The 20,489-nt window shown below is 38.9% G+C and overlaps 1 protein-coding gene across 1 annotated transcript in view; it reads right to left on the reverse strand.

The window, feature by feature from the left end:
- Negr1 (neuronal growth regulator 1) overlaps positions 1 to 20,489 on the reverse strand; it is a 779,863-nt gene that overhangs the window by 235,129 nt on the left and 524,245 nt on the right. Inside the window, exon 4 of the mRNA XM_052178861.1 lies at positions 18,284 to 18,415. Coding sequence (XP_052034821.1) covers positions 18,284 to 18,415 — 132 coding nt within the window. The remainder of the gene's footprint in view (positions 1 to 18,283; positions 18,416 to 20,489) is intronic.

The following is a 20,489-nucleotide window of genomic DNA, read 5'->3' on the forward strand; positions in this document are numbered from 1 at the left end:
CAATGCAAAAATACTCAGTAAAATTCTTGCCAACCAAATCCAAGAACACATAAAAACAATCATCCCCCATGATCAAGTAGGCTTTATTCTAGGGATGCAGGGTTGGTTCAATATATGGAAATCCATCAATGAAATCCACTACATAAACAAACTCAAAGAAAGAAAACCACATGGTCATTTCATTGGATGCTGAAAAAAGCATTCGACAAAATTCAGCACCCTTTCATGCTTAAAGTCTTGGAAAGAACAGGAATTCAAGACCCATACCTAAACATAGTAAAAGTAATATACAGCAAACCGGTAGCCAGTATCAAACTAAATGGAGAGAAACTTGAAGCAATCCCACTAAAATCAGGGAGTAGACAGGGCTGCCCCCTTTCTCCTTATCTTTTCAATATAGTACTTGAGGTATTAGCTCGGGCAATTAGACAACATAAGGAGGTCAAAGGGATACAAATTGGAAAGGAAGAAGTCAAACTATCATTATTTGCAGATAATATGATAGTCTACCTAAGTGGCCCAAAAAAACTCCACTTGAGAACTCCTACAGCTAATAAACAACTTCAGCAAAGTGGCAGGTTATAAAATCAACTCAAGCAAATCAGTAGCCTTCCTATACTCAGAGGATAAGCAGGCTGAGAAAGAAATTAGGGAAATGACCCCCTTCACAATAGTCACAAACAGTATAAAGTACCTTGGGGTGACTCTTACCAAACATGTGAAAGATCTGTATGACAAGAACTTCAAGATTCTGAAGAAGGAAATGGAAGAAGACCTCAAAAAATGGAAAAATCTCCCATGCTCATGCATCGGCAGGTTTAATATAGTTAAAATGGCCATTTTGCCAAAAGCAGTAGACAGATTCAACGCCAATACCCATCAAAATCCCAACTCAGTTCTTCATAAAGTTAGAGCAATTTTCAAATTCATCTGGAATAACAAAAAACCCAGGATAGCTAAAACTATAGCTTTATCTATTTACGTCAACTTGAAAATCACCCTTGCAACTTCTGTTTCTAACAGACACTTCTCATAGAGTACAAACATGGGCAGGATAGTTGACTTATAAAGCTTAGTAATAAAATTATGCACACACTTTGAAAACGGTTTGCATTAACAAGTGAGGAAAATGTATGCATTATTATATTTACACTATAAAGACAGGGAACCGGTTATTTATATCCAGCTGAAATCAATTAGGAGTAGATAAGGGGAACTTTAAGCCAGATGATTTTTGTATATGTACCTGAAACACTGAGGGGCTGTGACATTGGCAAAATGAACCCTCACATTGAAGGCTTTCCTCTTTAGTATATCACTCAGAAACTCAGCATGAATTTCATTTGTCAATTACATGGTGTGTCAAGAATGTGATTTATTGTATAATGAAATGAGTATAATGCAGGAAGTAGTGAAGGGTTTATTCAAATGTGTTAAATGCCACATGTGAACACCTTCTGAGTGACTGAGAATCAACACACTTAATAACACCCCTCACTCACTGGCTGTCAGTCTACTCACAGCAAGTCTTATACAATGGCCACATCAAAGGGCTCGGTGTGGAGCACACACTGTGCATGCATGGCAGGTTTATTCCCCTCTGAACCAACTGCCAGGAATGAGCCTCTTTGGCCTTATGGTCTCCACATTTCACTGGAGATCTAGTTAGCTATATTGTGCACAGTGCTGAGGACACAGTACAAGGGAAATGCACAGTGCTAGGAGGACAGTACAACATAGAAATATCCAAAGTGGATTATTTAGCCAATGGAACTTTTTAGAAGCCTTGCAATGGCAAAGGTCTAGAATGCCATGACAGGTGGACTCCACAAGAAGAATAAACTGAGGGAGCCCTGAAGGACACAGAGCAGCAGTTCATACCAGTAAGGGACTCTGTGTCTCTCAAGGGAAACCATCTTAGAAGTTAACTCAGATGAGCGCAGGTCCCAGAGAGTATGTGGTAAATATCATTGCACAAATTGTGTGAAGGGGCTGGAAATCAAGCCAACCCCAATGTAAGTTTCTGTTGAAATTCCTACCTACTAGGTTTTTGTTCTGTTTTGACTATTTTGAAACAGGGGTTCATACAGCCCAGCATGGCCTCTAAATGTGGGATAGCCAAGGATGACTGTGGACTTTTGATCTTCTTTCCCTCCCCTCCCAAGTACTGAGATTATACTTGATTATATATCAAGTGTAGTTTATACTGTGTCTGGGATCCTTCAGGCAAGGATTCTGCCAACTGACCCCTGGCCCTAGCCCCTGTGCCTTGTTTTTCTCCTTGTCTCCCTATTCTATGTTCTACTTTAAGATGCCTTCTACCAATGCAGAAAGTCTGATGAGGCTGCTCCTAGCCTCACTCCACAGCTTTCTTCTCTGTGTTACTTTCTGAGGCAGATGGTCAAGTTTAACAGATACTTGCTGAGACATTTATTCAGAGTGTTTAATTTGCAGATTATTTTGACAATAATTGTTCATTTTAGCATGAAAATGAACTCCTTTTTTAGAACTGTACCTTGCTTTGTTTATTTTCAATAAGTTTTTATTTATTCCACAAAAGATTTGGATATACTCACTGCATAGGAAGGGGCTGGGAGCTCACTTGGATGCTCTCATAACATAATCAGCCCCCAAATGCTCTTCATATCAGTGCTAACATGTTAGAATTACATCTGAAGTTCAAGGACATGTCCAGAACAAAGCAAAGTCTTTGTGGCTTTACTTCTCTCTCTCTCTCTCTCTCTCTCTCTCTCTCTCTCTCTCTCTCTCTCTCTCTTTTGGAGAAATTATACTGTAATTCCTACTCTACAATGACAGACAACTCTGTTTTCTTCACTACAAATTTGATGCAATTCTTTTTAATATATCTCTTATCAGGTTAATTTTTTTCTGTTTATATTTCGCTAGTTAATTGTGCATGGAACTTCACCAATATTTCCACTGAATCTGTTAAAATCTCCAATGCATTGTCTTTCAATCTATAACATATGTCAATGTTCAACTCTTTCTGATAATGTCAACCTGATCATGATTTTCCTACCTTGTTGGTACTAACATACTGGCTGATGTCTAGTTAACAATCTGCTTCTCATTTTGAAACAGATGGATCTGCAGGGTGAAAATCTCCTGTTCTCTTTGTGTGATTCAGTCCTGAAGAGCTGTGTATTTTAACCATTCATTTCTTCTTAGTGTCTCACGTGCTTCTTACTCTCTTGCGCACATCTGAATTTCACACTGTCATTTAGGAAAGAGCCTCATCCTGACTTGGGATCTGTACAGATCTCTCATTATGGCTTTTTGTAAAATGAGGTCTTCAGAAATTTATCCATGTGTGTATTCTCAAGGTGTCCTTGGGCAGCCTTAGAGCTTCAGGAGCCCAGATCCATTGGAATTCTTTTTTGTTGTTGTTGTTGTTTTTGGTTGTTTTTGTTGTTGTTGTTGTTGTTTTTGTTTGTTTGTTTTTTGTTTTAGAGACAGAGTTTCTCTGTGTAGCCCTGGCTGTCTTGGAACTCACTTTGTAGACCAGGCTGGCCTCTAACTCAGAAATCTGCCTGCCTCTGCCTCCCAAGTGCTGGGATTAAAGGTGTGTGCCACCACTGCCCGGCTCTCCATTAGAATTATTTACTTTCTCAGGCTTCTTCCTGTGTTTTGATAGCTTCGTTGTCTTTTGATAATTTCCTTACAAGTTTGTCACTTTTGTCAGCCCTTAATATAGTTCTTAGCTTATCCTGTTCTATTACACATTTCTACTTTATTAACTTTTTAATCTAAGCTTGCTGTTGTCTATGTCAAGGGCTTTAAAATGCACAGATCACATCTCACTTCCCATTTCTCATGCTCTGAACTTACACTGGTTCTAGTCTGGTTCATGCTGCCAATTGGACATAAAAAGGAAAAAAGATGAAGTTGAGAAGGAGCAGGGAGGCAGGGGATTGGGAGGGCCTGGGAGGAGTCAGGGGGAAGAATATTAATGCAGTAATGATGTACATAATTCTCAAAATGATAATACAAATACATTCATTATATGTATGTGTATCTATATATTTATATGTATAATATATGCATATATGTCTTAGGGTTTTACTGCTGTGAGAATATACCATGACCAAGATAACACTTACAAGGACAACATTTAATTGCGGACTTACAGGTTCAGAGGTTCAGTCCTTTATCATCAAGGCAGGGCATGGCAGCATTCAGGTGGACATGGTGCAGGAGGAGTTGAGGGTTCTATATCTTCATTTGAAGGCTGATAGCTGAATACTAGGATAAGTGTCTTATTTCCCACACCCACAGTGACACACCTACTCTAAAAAGCCCACACCTAGTCCAACAGGGCCATATCTTCTAATAGTGCCACTCCCTGGGCTGAGCATACACAAACTATCACAAAATAATATTTTTAATTACCCATACACTCTCTCATGGCATCTCTTTATTCAAAGTTAGTTGTAGAAGTGTTACAGTACAGTAACACAAATGACCCTAGTGTCCACGGATATGTAACAGAAGCTTGTACTTCATCCCTCTGAAGCTGTCCATAGGTTCTAGTAACTCTTTGAGAGTTTTTCCCATGCTGCACCACACCTCTCACTGCAGTTTATGTCAGTTCTTCATCAATACGCATATCATTTCTATGATTACCAACTTTGTTCAAGATGGGGCTAGATATTCAGACACCAGCGTTTAATCATTCCCATCTAGAGCAATGCACGCCATTCAATTTCCTTCAGCAATGATTCCACTAACCTGAGGGAGGTAGGATAACACCCCGCCCAACATTTCTTCTTTTCCTGAACAGGAAAATAAAATATTAGTGTTCAATACAAATGCTCCTGTCAGACAACCTTGAATATCTGCTCAATTTTCTCGCATATTGAGACGTTTTGAGTTCTAAGTCATCTCATGGACAATGATGACACCAATGTTTTCTTTCTGACATGTATTGTTGCTGAGAAGCAACCATTAGTTAGAGAACTATTCACTTCCAGATCAGTAGTCTTTGGTTTATTTGCCTGTTGCAACATCTACACATAGATGTTTTGTTCTCCTTTGTATTGACTTATGCTGAAATGACTTTCATAAAGACTTTTTGTAAATATCCATTTTGGTTGTAATTATTTGTATGCTTGTGTGTCTGTGAGGGAATATGTGCAGGCATCCTTGGAGGTCCCAAGGCATCCCATTTCCTGGATTTAGAGTCCTGAGGGGGGTGGTGAGTCAAAACACAGGGACTGGGAATCAAGTTCTGGTCCTCCATGAGAGCAGCAAATGCTCTCAACTACATTTTAATTTGATCATATCATGCATTTCCACTTATACCTCTCTTTTCTCCCCTTCCAGCTTGTCCTTGCCAGTACTCTTATCTCTATTTTCATGAAGAAAAAAATATATGTGATGATGAGGATTCAGAAAACGAGTCTAGCCACTACAGAAATCAACAGGCATGCGAACTATTTATGCATTGGATTCCTAGGGATTCTTCCTAAAAATTCTGAACTATTATTTTCCCTCAGTGTTGCATATCTCATTCTCTTTTTTTTCTATTATATATCCTTATGGCACCACATTTATGCATGATGCACAGTTATATAACATGGTATACTGAGTATTAAACCTGGAACATTAAACAAGTAGGACACATCTTCTACACCTAAGCTATGCCTTAGCACTGGATTTCACTTTGGAAAATTATGCCTTTAGAGTTCTATAATTTTTCCTGCTATATCTTCCAGTTTCTTAATTCTCTGTTCAACTCTTTCTAGCTCATTTCATTGCAATTACTCTGATTTACATTCTTGGAAAATCTATGTGGACACATTTTCTCATATTTCCTCAGATAACACCTGTCTGCTCCTGTTTCTTTAAAGTTGCATCTGATAATTTTAGTATCTAAAGAAGTTCCAATTTTACCTTTTTCACTGTTCTGTTAGTATTAATTTATTTATTATTTTTTCATGTGAAGTGTGTGACTTTCAATTCTAATGTTTCCATATAACTTTGCCAATAGAGAGTTTGCCATGAGTATAAAATTACAGTCCTCTAGAGATTTATTATTATTTACCAATTTTCAAAAGTAGCACCTATTTAAGAGGAAATTAAACTCAATTAATCATTGTCGAGTTTTAGAAAACTAAAACCAAAATATGTCTCCATGCTCATTCAGGACTTAGTCTTCAGAGTCAATGCCCCCCTCCTCACTGTGAAATTAGAACCTGACTTAAGATGAATTATACCTCTTCTCCTACCACAGGAGCAGTGGTGTCTGCCATGAGTGCTATATTCTGGGACATGGTTTTGGGGTGCATTGCTTTGTGGAAATGGATCTCTGAAGCTATCCATGACTGTTCCCTGCTCCCTACATCCTTCACTTTAATCAGAATGAGTGTTTGGGTATCAAGCCTTCATTGGGCATTTTGAGGAGAAAAAGAAAGCCCAGGTCTGCACTGTGGCATCTTGGAGAGGTTCATGCTGGGTAATTTCAAAGATCAGTGTGTAGTTTGTTTGGAACCCATTACTGTGAGGTATTTTCATACAATTTGGTAAGTTTATCCAGCTTCATGCCTGGATAACTGATGCCATGTTCAGACACAGGGATCTAAATTATCAAAAGAAAAAATTGTCCACATGCGTTGGTTTGGACTTTTCAAGATGGACAGTTGGTTGTTTTCTACAATTGTTTGACTTTTCTGATACGAAAAGCTAATAAATTTACAATCCTGCTCCTGTGTGCTCCTCCCTCAGCACAGCTGTGCTAGGTGCCAAGGTTGTTCCTACTGTCTACCACCTGCCTGTTCCCTTTCCTATTTGGGTATTTCTAGTATCTGTCTCCCTGACCCCACAGTTATAGACTTTCTTGCCTCTTTGAAGTTGGTGTGCTTTCTATCTCTTGTATGAAGCTTTTAACTAAGAATTCATGGTTGATGATTTCTATCTATATAAAAGTTTTGAAGCACACTCTAGAGTATAGTATATAAAACATGGTGGTTATCATTCTTTCAAACATCTGGGGACCAAATTCTCTGGAACATCTTTCAATCTAACCATCCCTTGGCATCTTTATACTCTGCAGATGGCGTGAACCTAGTCCAAGTGAGCTTCATTGTAGGGAACCTTCAGAACAGTGGTTTTTCCTTACACAACCTCTCATCTCTCAACACTACATGTCAAGGTCGGAATGGGTAACATGATTTTTATTCTATTTTTCCACCCATACATAACAACCTTTGGCTTCCTGTCTTCATGACAGAGTGACTAATGTTATCTTTCTCACTATAAAGGGCAGATGCTTTGTCTCCAGTCTCTGAAGACTGACATGTTGACACCAAAATCTGTATTTCCACAGAGTGGCCAACCCAGGCACCTCTGCATAGAATAGCACTTGGAAGATACTTCTTCCAGTTTGTATGTTATACTGTGAGAGACATGGTCCTCACCCAATCCAGTCCTCAGCAGTTTTATGTGTTTAACACCATGAGAGTATTGTCTATGTGTCTAGTATGGGTTGTTGAAGGAGTTAATGCTATTTTTTTAATTCTAAATTCCTTACTTTTGCTGAAGTCAAGCCTGATACTCCTAAGCTTTAAGAACTTCACTCTTTCACTGTTTAGCATATGTGTGCATTTGTTTTCCTTGCCCTTGCCTTTGCATAGTCCTACTTTGAATGGATACTCAATGATGTACAGATCTGAAGTTTATAAATACATAATCCTTGTTTTTCCTATAGCTGGTTAGATGTGTTTCCCAGGCCAAGTATAGAGCAAGACTATAGCCTATACTCATTCTTTCCTGTGTCTATTACAATCAATTAAACGGAATCTACAGGACCAACTTAGTTCCTTATCTGTGTTCCCAATGATGGAACCAAGGGAAAGTCACAACTGTCAGCATAGGAAAAACATTTTCCGGAGAACACAAACAGCCTATTGATAAAGGAATCAGGAAAAAACTAGGCTGCCTTTAGAGGCTGAAGTCTCACATGAGAAAATGGTCTTGTTACCTCTTTGGTACATTCTGGAAGTTTCTTAGGCAAAAGAAAAGGAAAAGTGACATCCTGTGTCTTTGGCAGAAGCAGGGCTTCCTTCCAAGAAGTAAATCTGGGTGGGTGTTTTTCAGTTAAACTCTTAAGCCTTCTATAGTTCGTCTAAACTCCTTCTGGCTTCTGGATCTATGTGGTTTGGGATTGAGCAAACAATGCTCTGTCCTCTGTGTTTTCTTTTATTTTGTCAGGAAAGTTCATCTCAGAGGCTGATGGTCGAATGCTATTTTGAATTCAATAGTGTTTTGAACGAAATCATACTTGACTTCAAAGGCTCCCATAACTCACAAGATCTGCAAACAGAAATTCAGTTTGTTCGGTGCTGCAGGGCAGCAGAGGAGTTTGTACTCCTCCATGTCAGTTTTTATGGCTTCTTGTAGGCAAAATGTTTGAAGTAGGACAAAAGCATACGAGTTACAGCAGTGTTCCTGCCTCTATTCTCCATTGTATTAGTCAGAGGAAGCTATATTCTGGGAACAGAGATGCAAGCATACATCAGTTGGCAAGAATTTAATGCTTGCATACCTCAAAGTCAAGAATACTTCATGTCAGCAAAGGGTGAGAACCAGGATGGGTGGGGAGAAGCAGAAGTCTACTCCTTTCTGTTCACTCAGTGTCTTGATGGTGGTCCAGCGTGGCCTTCAGCATACAGCATTCATGGTCAGGTTTGACATGACAGTCCCTGAGATAAGGAAGGGGAAGAAAGCAAGGGACACGGGGAGGGAAGCAAGGAAGTGATAGAGTTCTGCCAGGAAGTGTCCTCCACCACTTCTGCTCAGCTTCTTCAAAAAGTTTATCTGATGGTCAAACATCCTGCAGTCATGACAGACCACGTGGCCTTAGCAGTAAGGAGATAAATAAAGGGTTAGAACAAAATTCTGAAGAGCAGTATGCCATCTTAGTATTACATGACTGCAAACATTCCTTCTTCAGTGTGACACAGAATGAGTAGTAAACATTCATGACTATGATGATTCTCTTTCCTGTCTGACTGGACAGAAATATTACTGGGTCACTTTAGTAAAGATTGGGTCTGCAGGTGAATGGAACAGAGTCCCAAAATCCTCTCTCCTCAGCACAGAGAAATAGAAGGGCTGTAAAGGTGGTATTCCCACAGACAGGAAGTGATGTCAATGAATGAGGCACCAGAGAACTAATTACCAATGGCCTCCCCGCCTGTCATAAAGTGTGGGCTAGAGGGGCATGCTATGTGCAGGGACCCTCACAGCATTTCTTAGGGTGCAGAATACTCCCCTTTTTTTTAGACAAGGTGTGACAATGGCAATAAAACTACTTGAGTGAAGTTGGTAGGTCCTGTTGTATTACTTAATGACTTAAAAATTGTATCCAAGATAGTATCCCTAACTTTGCAATACTTGAGGGCAAACAGACTCTATTCTGTTTTACAATTGCCACCAAACCACTTCTAAGTAAACAGACAATGCCTTGCGGCTGTTGGGACAATTCAACACATTTAAAACAACGCGCTCTAAACATGTTAGGTAGAACTGTCATCTTTCATTCTACCTATGAAAACCACAACTGTTTTATTCTCCTGGCTCAGTAGGCATTACTCTGAAGTTTTCATTTTATTTTAATTTTTATGCACTGCTGTTAAATTCACCGTGTGGCGGCAGCAGACCACAGGGTGCTGAGGTTCGTTCTGTCATGCTCACCATTACACAAAGGCTCTCATTTCGGGAGATATGTGAACAAAGCTGTTTTGAGTGTTGTGTGATTCTCAAGGATTATTTATTGTGATTGTTTTCTTTATCCACAGAAAATCTTCATTTTCTCTCTTTCCACATTTTTTTTTTCAGCATCAGCCATTCTGGCAACACCTGCAGCCATTTGTATGATTCAAGTCCTTTCACTCTGCAGTTCTGTCTTCTTCCCTCCAACCTTCATCTTCACAAACAGTGCTAGAGTTAGCAATTTGTAAGAATTAATTAGATTCCTTTTTCAATTTCCTTGAAGGCAGTGAGTTACAATGAAGGTAACCACAGCCCTAAAATCAGGCTTTTAAGGCTCGGTTCCAAATCCCCCCCATGACACATACGATCTGCTTTCTAAAGCTATCAAGGTTCAACTGCATCCACTCATTAGTTTTCAGGAATGTACCTTTTTATATATGTATTTTTTATTTCACTAACTGGTGAACAGGCAATATAATTGGTGTTAATACCAATACACATTAAATCGTTTCATTTATGAAATCAGTTAATTAATCCTTACAGTCCCCAAGTCACAATTAAATAAATTTTCACAGGATTCATAAATTCATTAGGTTCTGTAACAGCAAAGGACTTGGATTGAATGCTGGGGTGACTTGGCAGAGATCCTATGTGCAGAACCGTGTACCACTGCCTGGAACTCAGGTGGATTACCGGGATCTCTATACTCAGCTGTGAGACAGTGACTCCACTGTTTCTGTATAGTTTGCTACTGAATCCTGGAGTCTCTCAGAGGGGCACAACTACCTCCAGGATCTGAGCCCCTGGAAGAAATTCTGGTTTCTTGAGTACTCTGGAGTTAGAGGTGGCCAGAGTAGGGTTGGGCCTCTGTTCACATGACTCTAAATTTTGCCTTTGTTACATCATTCTTCACTGTACTGACAGCTGTCCTAATCATATACTCTGAACTTTATTTTTCCTTTGTTTTTCTTGCTGTTTGGATGAATTAGCACCAGAGAACAAACAGGCTGCTTAAGTTTGCTGACAATGCACCAAAGAAAGTAAATTATCAGACTTACTTTCTCTATGAAGTTACCAAGCAAAATTAAAAAAACCAAACAACAACAGCAATAACAACAACAACAACAACAACAACAAACCAAAACTAAAATCTCCATAAAGCTGAACAGTAGTCTAGTTGTCTTAAGGCTTCATCTTGTTACCTGCTGGGCTCCCTTCCATTCTTCTAGGGATGTATCAATACATATTAAAAGAAGATAGCAGAATCTCAGGTGTTGGCAACAGCACAAAATGGCCCCATTATTTTTTAATGAAAGGATGAATTGAGACTAACATGCTTTAATGTTTTGTCTAAAGTTGTACAATCAGTTAAAACAATAAGATAAAATATAATTCAGTTGTTTTATTTTCTGCTGGGTCTTAACATCTTTATTCCGTAATTCCCAAACTTAAAACTTTATTGTGACTTAGTCAATATTCAAAAAGCAGTTGTGCCCATTTATTCATAGTAGATATAATAGAATCAATAATCTAGTGATTAAAATTATGTATATTAAATATATTGTTATGCCTCATTGTAAAAGTTATTTACCAAGGTAGTTAAGCATTTTTTCACTTGTGGGAAAAAATGAGAGAAAAGTAAAGAGAGAAAAAAAATTAAGAGGCAATCAGAAAAGAGTGTAATTGATAATGATGGGAGAAAGTGAATGAGAATGAACAAATGTCCAAATACGCAGGGAAGGAGCTCATGTGCACGAAGGAGCTTGTGTGCACAGAGGAGCTTGTGTGCACAAAGGATGCTTCTGACAGTCCGGTCTCTTTGTTCTGATTTTTTTTCTAAACCTTTGTGCACACTGACATTACCGCTGCACACTCTTTCAGCAGGCATTCAACCATTCCTTCACATATACTCACACACTATCAGACACAAGCATATCAGCTAGTGAGTGTTACAGGGTTTAATTGCATTAATATGGTCAAGATTCAAGACTAATGCTGTTATTCTAGTTAGTCTACAAATGACTCTCAAAGATTGAGTTAAAAATTTCAGTTCTATGAATTATGTGCCATGATACATGGTTTTGGAGAAAAGCTGCTGGGCAGCTGGATTTAAATAAGTTCAGATTTATAGACAGCACATTTACACTGGCTGATGTAAAGGCTGAAGCTTCTAGGTCATTTGAAGAATACATGGTGAAGTAACTTGGTAGCTTTCAGAATCTGGCCCTCTGGCAGCTCACCAGAACAGGAGACCATACATCTAAATGATAAAGCTGGAGAGACGTGTTGCTGTTGTTACTTCTTCCCTAACGTTAATGCTTCGATTTAGAATGGAATAACTTTTAACCTCGAGCACTTTCTTCCTCTTTGAAATTATTTTTTCCGTGCTAGTGTTTGTGCTGGCTCTGTTACACTTATAACTTATATTTTATTTTTCTGAAATTTCAGATATAAACCAAGAAAGAACTACAAATGAAAATGAATACACATACATCCTTATCAAGGAAAATTTTTGGTTCTTGTGCTGAAGCAATATAATGGCTTCATTTTTCACTTTTAGAAAAAGGAAGAAAATAGTAAAGGAATGAATATTTCTTTATCTGACATTCTGATTTTCACAGTCCTATAACACTAAAACCCCTATCCAAATTCATTTAAGAGTTTGGGAGAATACATTTGAGTCCTGGACTCATGTTTTTAAAATGTTTCCTCATGTTCATTGTTAATGAAAATGATGTTGAGTGTGTAAAACAAAGGAACAAACATTTAACTCAGTTGCATCTCAGGGTTATGTGTACACAATCATAACCTAGGACCTCTTACACTAGGAACTCCACAAGGAGAAAAGGGAAAGTTCAGTGCTAAGTCCTTTTAAATATTTCTTCTTGGGGGAATTTATCATGAAAAATGGTGCCCAGTGGGTAATTGGCAGCACATCTCCAGCATTCACTGACAAGGTTTCTGCAGTTTACTCCTGACCTGGAGCTACTCACAGCCCCGTGTTTTGCTCTTGGCATTACAATTTTCCTCTGCCTTACTCTAACAATGAGAAACCAGAAATCTCCCAAGCCTTCTCTGCAGATGTAGGAAATAAGAATATGCAAATATACTTACTTAATATGCAGATGTTTTCTGAATAGTTAATCACCCCAAGTTATTCTTTCTTTGATCACTGAGCATTGGATCTAAGCATCCCCACTGAATTCACAAGCTCCCATCTGTGTCTCCTCTGAGGTTTTATGGTTCTCAGAGGAGTCCATCTTCTCTTCTAAGGTAACCTTCCTTGAGGTACCCATCATCCTTCATGGGAGCACCCTTCCTTCTCTCTGTTGATTTCCTTCTGCACTACCATTAGACTGACTGAATGGGCACTTCCTATCCTCTGCCTCCTGTGCAGTTAAGCACATCCTGCTGTTGCTGCTTTCATGTATGGAATCTCCATCTTGCTTTTAATAATAATAATAATAATAGTAATAGTAATAATAGTAATAATAATAGTAATTTTTCAAATGACAAGTTCAGTTTAGCCCTTCAGCATCAAGGATCCTTAGATACTCTAAGGTTGTGTGGTATGTTGCTAACAGCCATGTATAGCACCTTAGGATTAGTGTGGCTTCAGATTTGCTGCACTGAATTATAACTGTATATCCTTAATTCTATATAACTAACTTCTTGAAGACTAGGTCTCAGCCTGAGGCCTCCTCTAGAATAAAAGAATAGGGAATATTATAGAGGCAGAAATAAAAAACAAAAGAAAACAAGGGTTGAACAGTAATTCAGATAATCCTCAGGGTCCCACTGCAGGTGCCTGTGGTCTCTTTGCTCCATAAGCCTCTGAAAGCTAAGTCCTGTCTGTGTCAAGGTTGACAGCTGCAATTTCTTCCAGTCATAAGTTTGACATCTCTGAATAAATTGCCCAAGGTTTTGGGGAGAACTTTATGACTAGCCCAAGAGCTCTGGTTGCATATCTTGGAGCCTCTCTTGCTGCCTGTCTCTTATGGCCCTTGCTTCTGGCTTTAGAGCAACTGTACTAAGTCAACCTAATTGGAACATTCTAGTCCACATGTCTTGAGCTAGTTATATTGGAAGATAAAGTGCACATTTGCATAAATGAATATGTATCAGATGCAAAATTATGCACAAATATGCACCTTTGATATATTGGATAAAAGCTTGGTTCCCTGCACACCCAAAAATGTCTTTACTATTTATTTGGCCATAGGAAAAAAAATCACTCAATTCCGTTTACGGAAAATTGTGAGCTAAATCATTCTAATATTGAGTGAAATGGTCAATGTGTGAATTTGTCATTGTCAAAATCTAAGTCATGTAAATGTCTTTTCACCTTAATTTGTTTGCATTTTGTATTTTTACAGCTAATTAATATATTTCTTTACTCATGTATATTTTGTTCTTGGAGATCAGGAAGGGTGTTAAATGTTTTAAACTCTCTATACTTAAATTTTTTTACCTTTATGGAATGGAATTAGTGTTCCTTCCCTCTGTACAAAAACACCATGTAAAACTTGGTCTATCTTTACTGAATTCACTTGAAAATACTGGTATAAAGATGGTATCAGAAGTATTTGGTGTTCTTATAGGACTCCTAACTGTGGGAGTGTGGCTATCTATGACTCTTTTTCCTGCTCGTGGACCCTTTACCTCCTAATGGGTTGCCAATTCCAGTCTTGACATGAGGCTTTATGCTGGGTCTTATTATATCTTGTCATGCTGAGCTAGGTTGGTATTTCTGGGAGGTCTATTCTTTTCTGAAGGGAAATGGAGGAACAGTGGATCTGGAGGAGAGGACAGGTAGGAGAGGAGGGAGGAGTGGAGGAAGCAGAAACTGTGGTCAGGATGTAAAGTGTGAGATAAAAATACTAAAGGGAAAATGTGATCAATATACCATCTATAAAAGGTACTAGGAGAACCTGATAATTCTTCTTCTCTTTTGCCTGATAGAATAATTAAACTGAGAGTATCTAGTCTAATGATTTGGTCACTCAGCAACTAAGGTCAGGGTCTTTGTGGATCCTATGTTGCACAAAGTGAGGGAAGCACCAACTTTAAAGAACAGGAGACTCCTGTCTGTGAAGACCTTACTTTGTTCAAGCAACCAAAACATTTTCACAAAAAATGCATATAATTTTATATATATACATTTTATTGATATCAGTTTTGCCTGTGCAAAACATAGACTAATTATTAAACTCACATATAAAACACATGTCCTTGACTTTACAGAGATGGAATTTGAAACTCAAGAGAGAAGTCAAGTTTCCATGTGATGTCAGAGTCTAAATGGTAATAGGAAGACATTTTATCTGATAGTGTTCAATCTTAATAATATTCCATGGACTCTACCTGATTATAAGAACCCACATTTCTTAGACCGGAGATTTAGTCATTTCTGGGCCTGCCACCGAGATACCAGCATTGCTAATGAACAGCAGCGTCCTGGGTTTGTGCACCCTGAGTTCTGGGATACAGCTATTCTTCACTGACATTCATTAAATGATCAGTTTCAGCCTCTCTCTAAATCACAAGTCCATTCTTCTGGTTTTCACATTCTCTTTTCTTTTCTGGTTCTTTTCCTGCTTTTCCCCTTCAGATCAACCCATGGGCTTTCTGAAACTCAGTCAATGATCTACTTTAAAATCATGAGCCTGGTGCCTACCAAGCTTCCAGTAAGAATGGAACACAAATACCAATAGGAAAACAAATCTGTCCAAATACAAATCCACTATCCATACCCCTGTTTAGTGGTGCTTCCAATCTCCCTGACTCTCTGATGGTGTTTAGTGCATGTGTATTGTATGTGTGTGTCCTGTATATCAGTTGATGTGTGTGTATGCTTAATGTGTATATGCAGGACTCCTCGTGCACAGGCAAGATGTGTGAATAATCACCCACATTCTTCTCCAGAGCATCTGGATCTTATCATGAACATGAGATTCTGTGCCCACCACATAGCTCTGCTGGGTTTTGCGAACTAGAGTTTGTTTTGGGGACTTTGTGAAGTCAGCTCAGTATAATCCACAGGTGGCTCTCAGTTTTTGGCATTTGATGGGATAATTTCACAAGATTACTACTTTATAAGTTTATCACAACCAAGAGACACAATGCACATACTATCCCTAGCACACCTGCACTTCAAACATAGCTCAGTGGAAAAGAATGAAATTCAACAAAATTGATGTGAAAGCACATTGTTCATGGGACATTTGTAAACATTTGAGCACCTGAAACTATGTTTTAGAGAAAGCTAAAAGTCAAAACACTACAAATGCAGGAAGGATTTAGGAGAGAGGGCCTCTTATTCACATTCCCTGTGATAGTAAACTAGTACGACCGCTGTGGAAATCAGTGTGGTGCTCCTCAAAAGCTAAAATTACATTGACCCTGTGACCCAGGTACTTGGTACAAGCCCAAGGATCCTCTACCCAATGTCACAATTTCACAGAGCCACTGAAGTTCCAGGCCCCCATCAGAGGCATCCTTTAAAGACCTGGTAGGCCTAGGAGTGGAAGCACTGAGGGTTCAGTGTTTATTCTTTAACAGCTTTGATTATATTTCAGTTCTTAGTATTAACTCCTTTTTCTTCCCTCCAAACCATATGAAAATAAAATCAGCTAGAGCAAATACACATAATACAATGACTAGGATCTCTGTCTCTGTCTCTGTCTCTCTGTCTCTCTGTCTCTCTCTGTCTCTCTCTCTGTCTCTCTCTCTCTCTCTCTCTCTCTCTCTCTCTCTCTCTCTCTCTCTCTCTCTCTCTCTCTCAGTTTGTTATCTTCCATTCCTAAATTCCAGAGAGATTAACAAGCAACTCTCTGCAATAAAAGTCCTTAAGGTCAATGGAAGTCTTCTGCAATAAAAGTGCCAAGAATCTAGGAACTTGTCAAAAATCTGACCTCTGAGGCAATAGTCTTGGGATTCTGCTTCAGACTGGATGACACAGCCTTGGAAGCTTTGAGCTGCTCAAGGCCTTATCGGGTGGCTCTGCCTTTATTCTGCTGAGAACTTTGAAATTTTCTGTCAGAAACTGCCTCCTGGTCAGGTATGCTGTTTATTTGCTGAGTGTTATTGAGAAATTTCACCCAAAGTGTGTAGATCAGCAGCTGACAAATTTTAGATAATGACAGTAATCTTTTCTCATGAGCATCTCAATGCCTAGAGTGATTAGAGAGTTAACAGTTGTCTCCCCACTTTCTGAGAGGAACCTGGTGTGGCTGTTCCCTGGGAGGTTCTGCCAGCACCTGACCAATGCAGATGCTGATGCTTGGAGCCAACCATCAGACTAAGCTAGGGACCCTTGTGGGAAAGCTGGCAGAAAGACTGGAGAAGTGGAAGGAGGTTGCAACTCCATAGGATGCAACAATGTCAGCTGGCTGGACCACCCAGTGCACCCAGGGACTAGACCACCAACCAAGGAGGGATCCATGGCTCCAGATACATCAATGAGAGGGGAGGTTCTTGGCCCTTGCAGGTTTGATGCCTCAGCATAGGGGAATGCTGGAGCAGTGGTGACGGAGTGGGTAGGTGGGGGAGCACCCTCATAGAGGCAAAGGGGAGGGTAAGAAGGCAGATAAGGGATGGTTAGGTTGTTGTGGGATAATCAGGAAGGGGGAATATCATTTGATATGTAAACAAATGGAATGATTAATAAAAAATTAAAAAAATAGTTACCTCATGAGACTAGAAGAGTCATGTTCACATGAAATAGCTGCTGATTGGCATTAGTATTTATGGATATATTTATAACAGTTCCATGTTATCTGGCTATCAATACTACATACTAATATCAAAGGTCATATTTAGAAAAGTACATAAAAGGAATGAAAGCAAATAAAAGATATAGCTTGTATATATTTTGGGTAAGATACTCTTATCCCCACAGTATTTTCTTTCAAAAATAAAATAATGGAAACGATTTTGAAAGAAAGACAACTTTACTCACAGGTCAAAGATATTTTCAGTAGGATATTCCAAGCAGTTGTCCTTTTTCCATATTGAAAAGGGTGTGGTGTTATGGTGTGCATGACATTGTGAGTATCTAGCTCATATTAACTTCACAGTGTAGTGTTTATGAGGAAATCAGTTCTTAATTTTCCTAGTATTTACAAGCTAGAAATGCAATCACCCAACAAAATAAGCTTCACTGCCCCCTCTCATCTTTCAGTGAATTGCTTCCTAGTTGTGTCTACTAAGTCTAATCAAATACTGCACATTAGAGCTCTGCTGGTATCCAACAAGTAAGACATAAGTCAGAGTCACAGTGCTTTAGAGACAAGGGTGAGAACTCTGGGAGTGCTGGGCATGAAGATGATACTAGAAGATTTCAGTCTGTACATCATCAAACCAACACTGGGATATGCTGAGGCCATGGTACACACACACACACACACACACACACACACACACACACACACGCATGCATCTCTGTGTGTGTGTGTGTGTGTGTGTGTTTGCAAATATGTGACCTAATAAAGCAGCCACAGAAATTTCAGACATTTCTTAATAGTTATGGTGATAAAGGAAAGAGACTTACAGTTCACGACCACTCTCACTTTCTTCACGTCTGGGAACGACACATCATTCTCTGCACTGCATTCATATTCTCCAGCCTGGTCCCTTGTAATTCCATATATGTCCAAATATTGTCCATTTTCAAATGGTTTTGCTGCAACAACAATAACAGAAAATAGACAGCACATTTAATTGTTGCTGTTAGAGGCTTCATTCAAGAAAAACAACAATCTTAGTGGTTCCTACCAGACATTGCTATCCAGACAATTCCACACACAACAGAAAATGCAGAAAAAGGGGGCCCTAGAGCAGAATGCCTATGTGTTTTCCTTAATCGGTTCTGGCTTCAAAGCCCTTCAGATAGAATAGCCCTGAACCACACCAGTGTTGCTTTGTGTATACTAACTTTTATACAGTGTAAAATACCAACTGGCCACTTCACCTAACTAAACTTCACTTTTCTCTGGGGAACCTCCCCTCTGCTCATGATTTCCCGCCAGATGGCTTGATGAAAGTACACAGGTCTATAAAACCAGCACCAGGAGCCCCTATCCAAAACTGCCAAAACTCTCAAGCAAGCCACACTGTAAATGCTGTATGCAAATCACCCAGTGAATCTCAGGGAAGAAGCTTAATGATTTTCAACTAAGAGTTAAGTGGTTATACAAACAAACCAAATTATCTTTATTTTTTATTATTCCAGTGAAAACATTCTGTTTGACTAAAAATAACAGTAGATTAACAATATAAAGTCATAATCACAGATGGAAAAATATCCACAAGTTAATGAGATTGGAAATCAAGACTCCTTTCTTCAGTAATAGGATTTGTATTCAAATAAAAGCAGAGTCATTGGGCAGCTGGGGTCCTGACAGAGTCTCGACAGACAAGTTGTGGTGCTTAGAGTGATGTCCTCTTTCCCTGTCCTTTAGATGACTGTGAAATGTATTCACATTTCAGCACTTACAGAAGGAATTGGGAATCACGAAATTCTCCCACTAACCAGCATTTTCCAAAGTCAAGGCTTCCTATGTCTTCATGCTGTCATCCTTCCAGAAATACAGTGACCCAGAAGTTAGAAAGTTAATGGGATTCACTTTCAATAAATCTAAGGAAATTCAGTTACAGCCTCTCAAATCTAGAATGCATGTCAATTACTGCACCCCCTGTGGGTTCTGTCTAGGACAGTATTTGCCCTCACTGTTTGCCCTCAGAATGACCATGACTTTGCCAATAAAAGACATAACTGTTTAGAGTACATACAACTCTTTTACTATTTACCAGGTTGCTCTCAATTTGTAGATGGAAAGAATAAAGCCTCTGAGATATTAGTTGACTGACAAACTGTTTGAGAAGAAAGATTACAAAATAAGAGTTAACTTCACAATCTAAATTGGTGAACATTGGTGACAAGAACCCTTTCACTCTATGAAGTGACACAATGCTCTTTTCTGTGGCTCTCTTTCTTACTTGTTCTCAACTCCAGTTTCAAAGACTTAAATTACTCTGTAAAAACAAGTGAAATGGAAAACAAATACTCATTCATGCCAGGCACATACTGCCACCTATCAGAATGGCCAAGAGTTTTGCAATTATTAACCACGAAATTAAACATGGAGGCTATACACACGTGCTCTTTAGTTCTTACTGCTTATCCACAGCAAGAATAAAGACATTAGCCTTTAAAGCACTGAAGGTTAGGAATAAATACAGCAGACCTTTGATGTATATTTTAATGGTTTTATTAGCATATATTAATTATATACAGTAATAAGTTTCATCCACATACTGTTCTACACGTACTTAATATATTTCAGTCATGTTTGTCCCTGTTCTCCTTTCTTACCCCTCTTCTCTCCCTATTCATCTCCTTCCTATCACAAGGTATGCTCTCTTCAGATTTCATGTGACCCAGTGAGTTTCATTAGGGTTTTTGATATAGGTATGGGTGGTGTGGGGTTTATTTATAGGTGTATGTGCATATGATAATGGCTGCATCAGTTAAGAAAATGTCTCTTTACCATCAACCATCATCTGTTTGTAAATTCTCATGGAAGGAGATGACTTTATAGTTTTTAAAAATACATAATAGAATCAATAAAGGTAGTGAATGTGAGAAGCAATGGGTTCAGAACAAATGTTGTAAACTCTGAGCAGAAATGCAGTATGCTGTGTGCAGAAATGTCACCATAGCATCAGACAGCACCAGAGATGCCTTTCATACCTAC

This window comes from Apodemus sylvaticus, chromosome 4, assembly GCF_947179515.1.
Source record: "Apodemus sylvaticus chromosome 4, mApoSyl1.1, whole genome shotgun sequence".
Taxonomy (NCBI): domain Eukaryota; kingdom Metazoa; phylum Chordata; class Mammalia; order Rodentia; family Muridae; genus Apodemus; species Apodemus sylvaticus.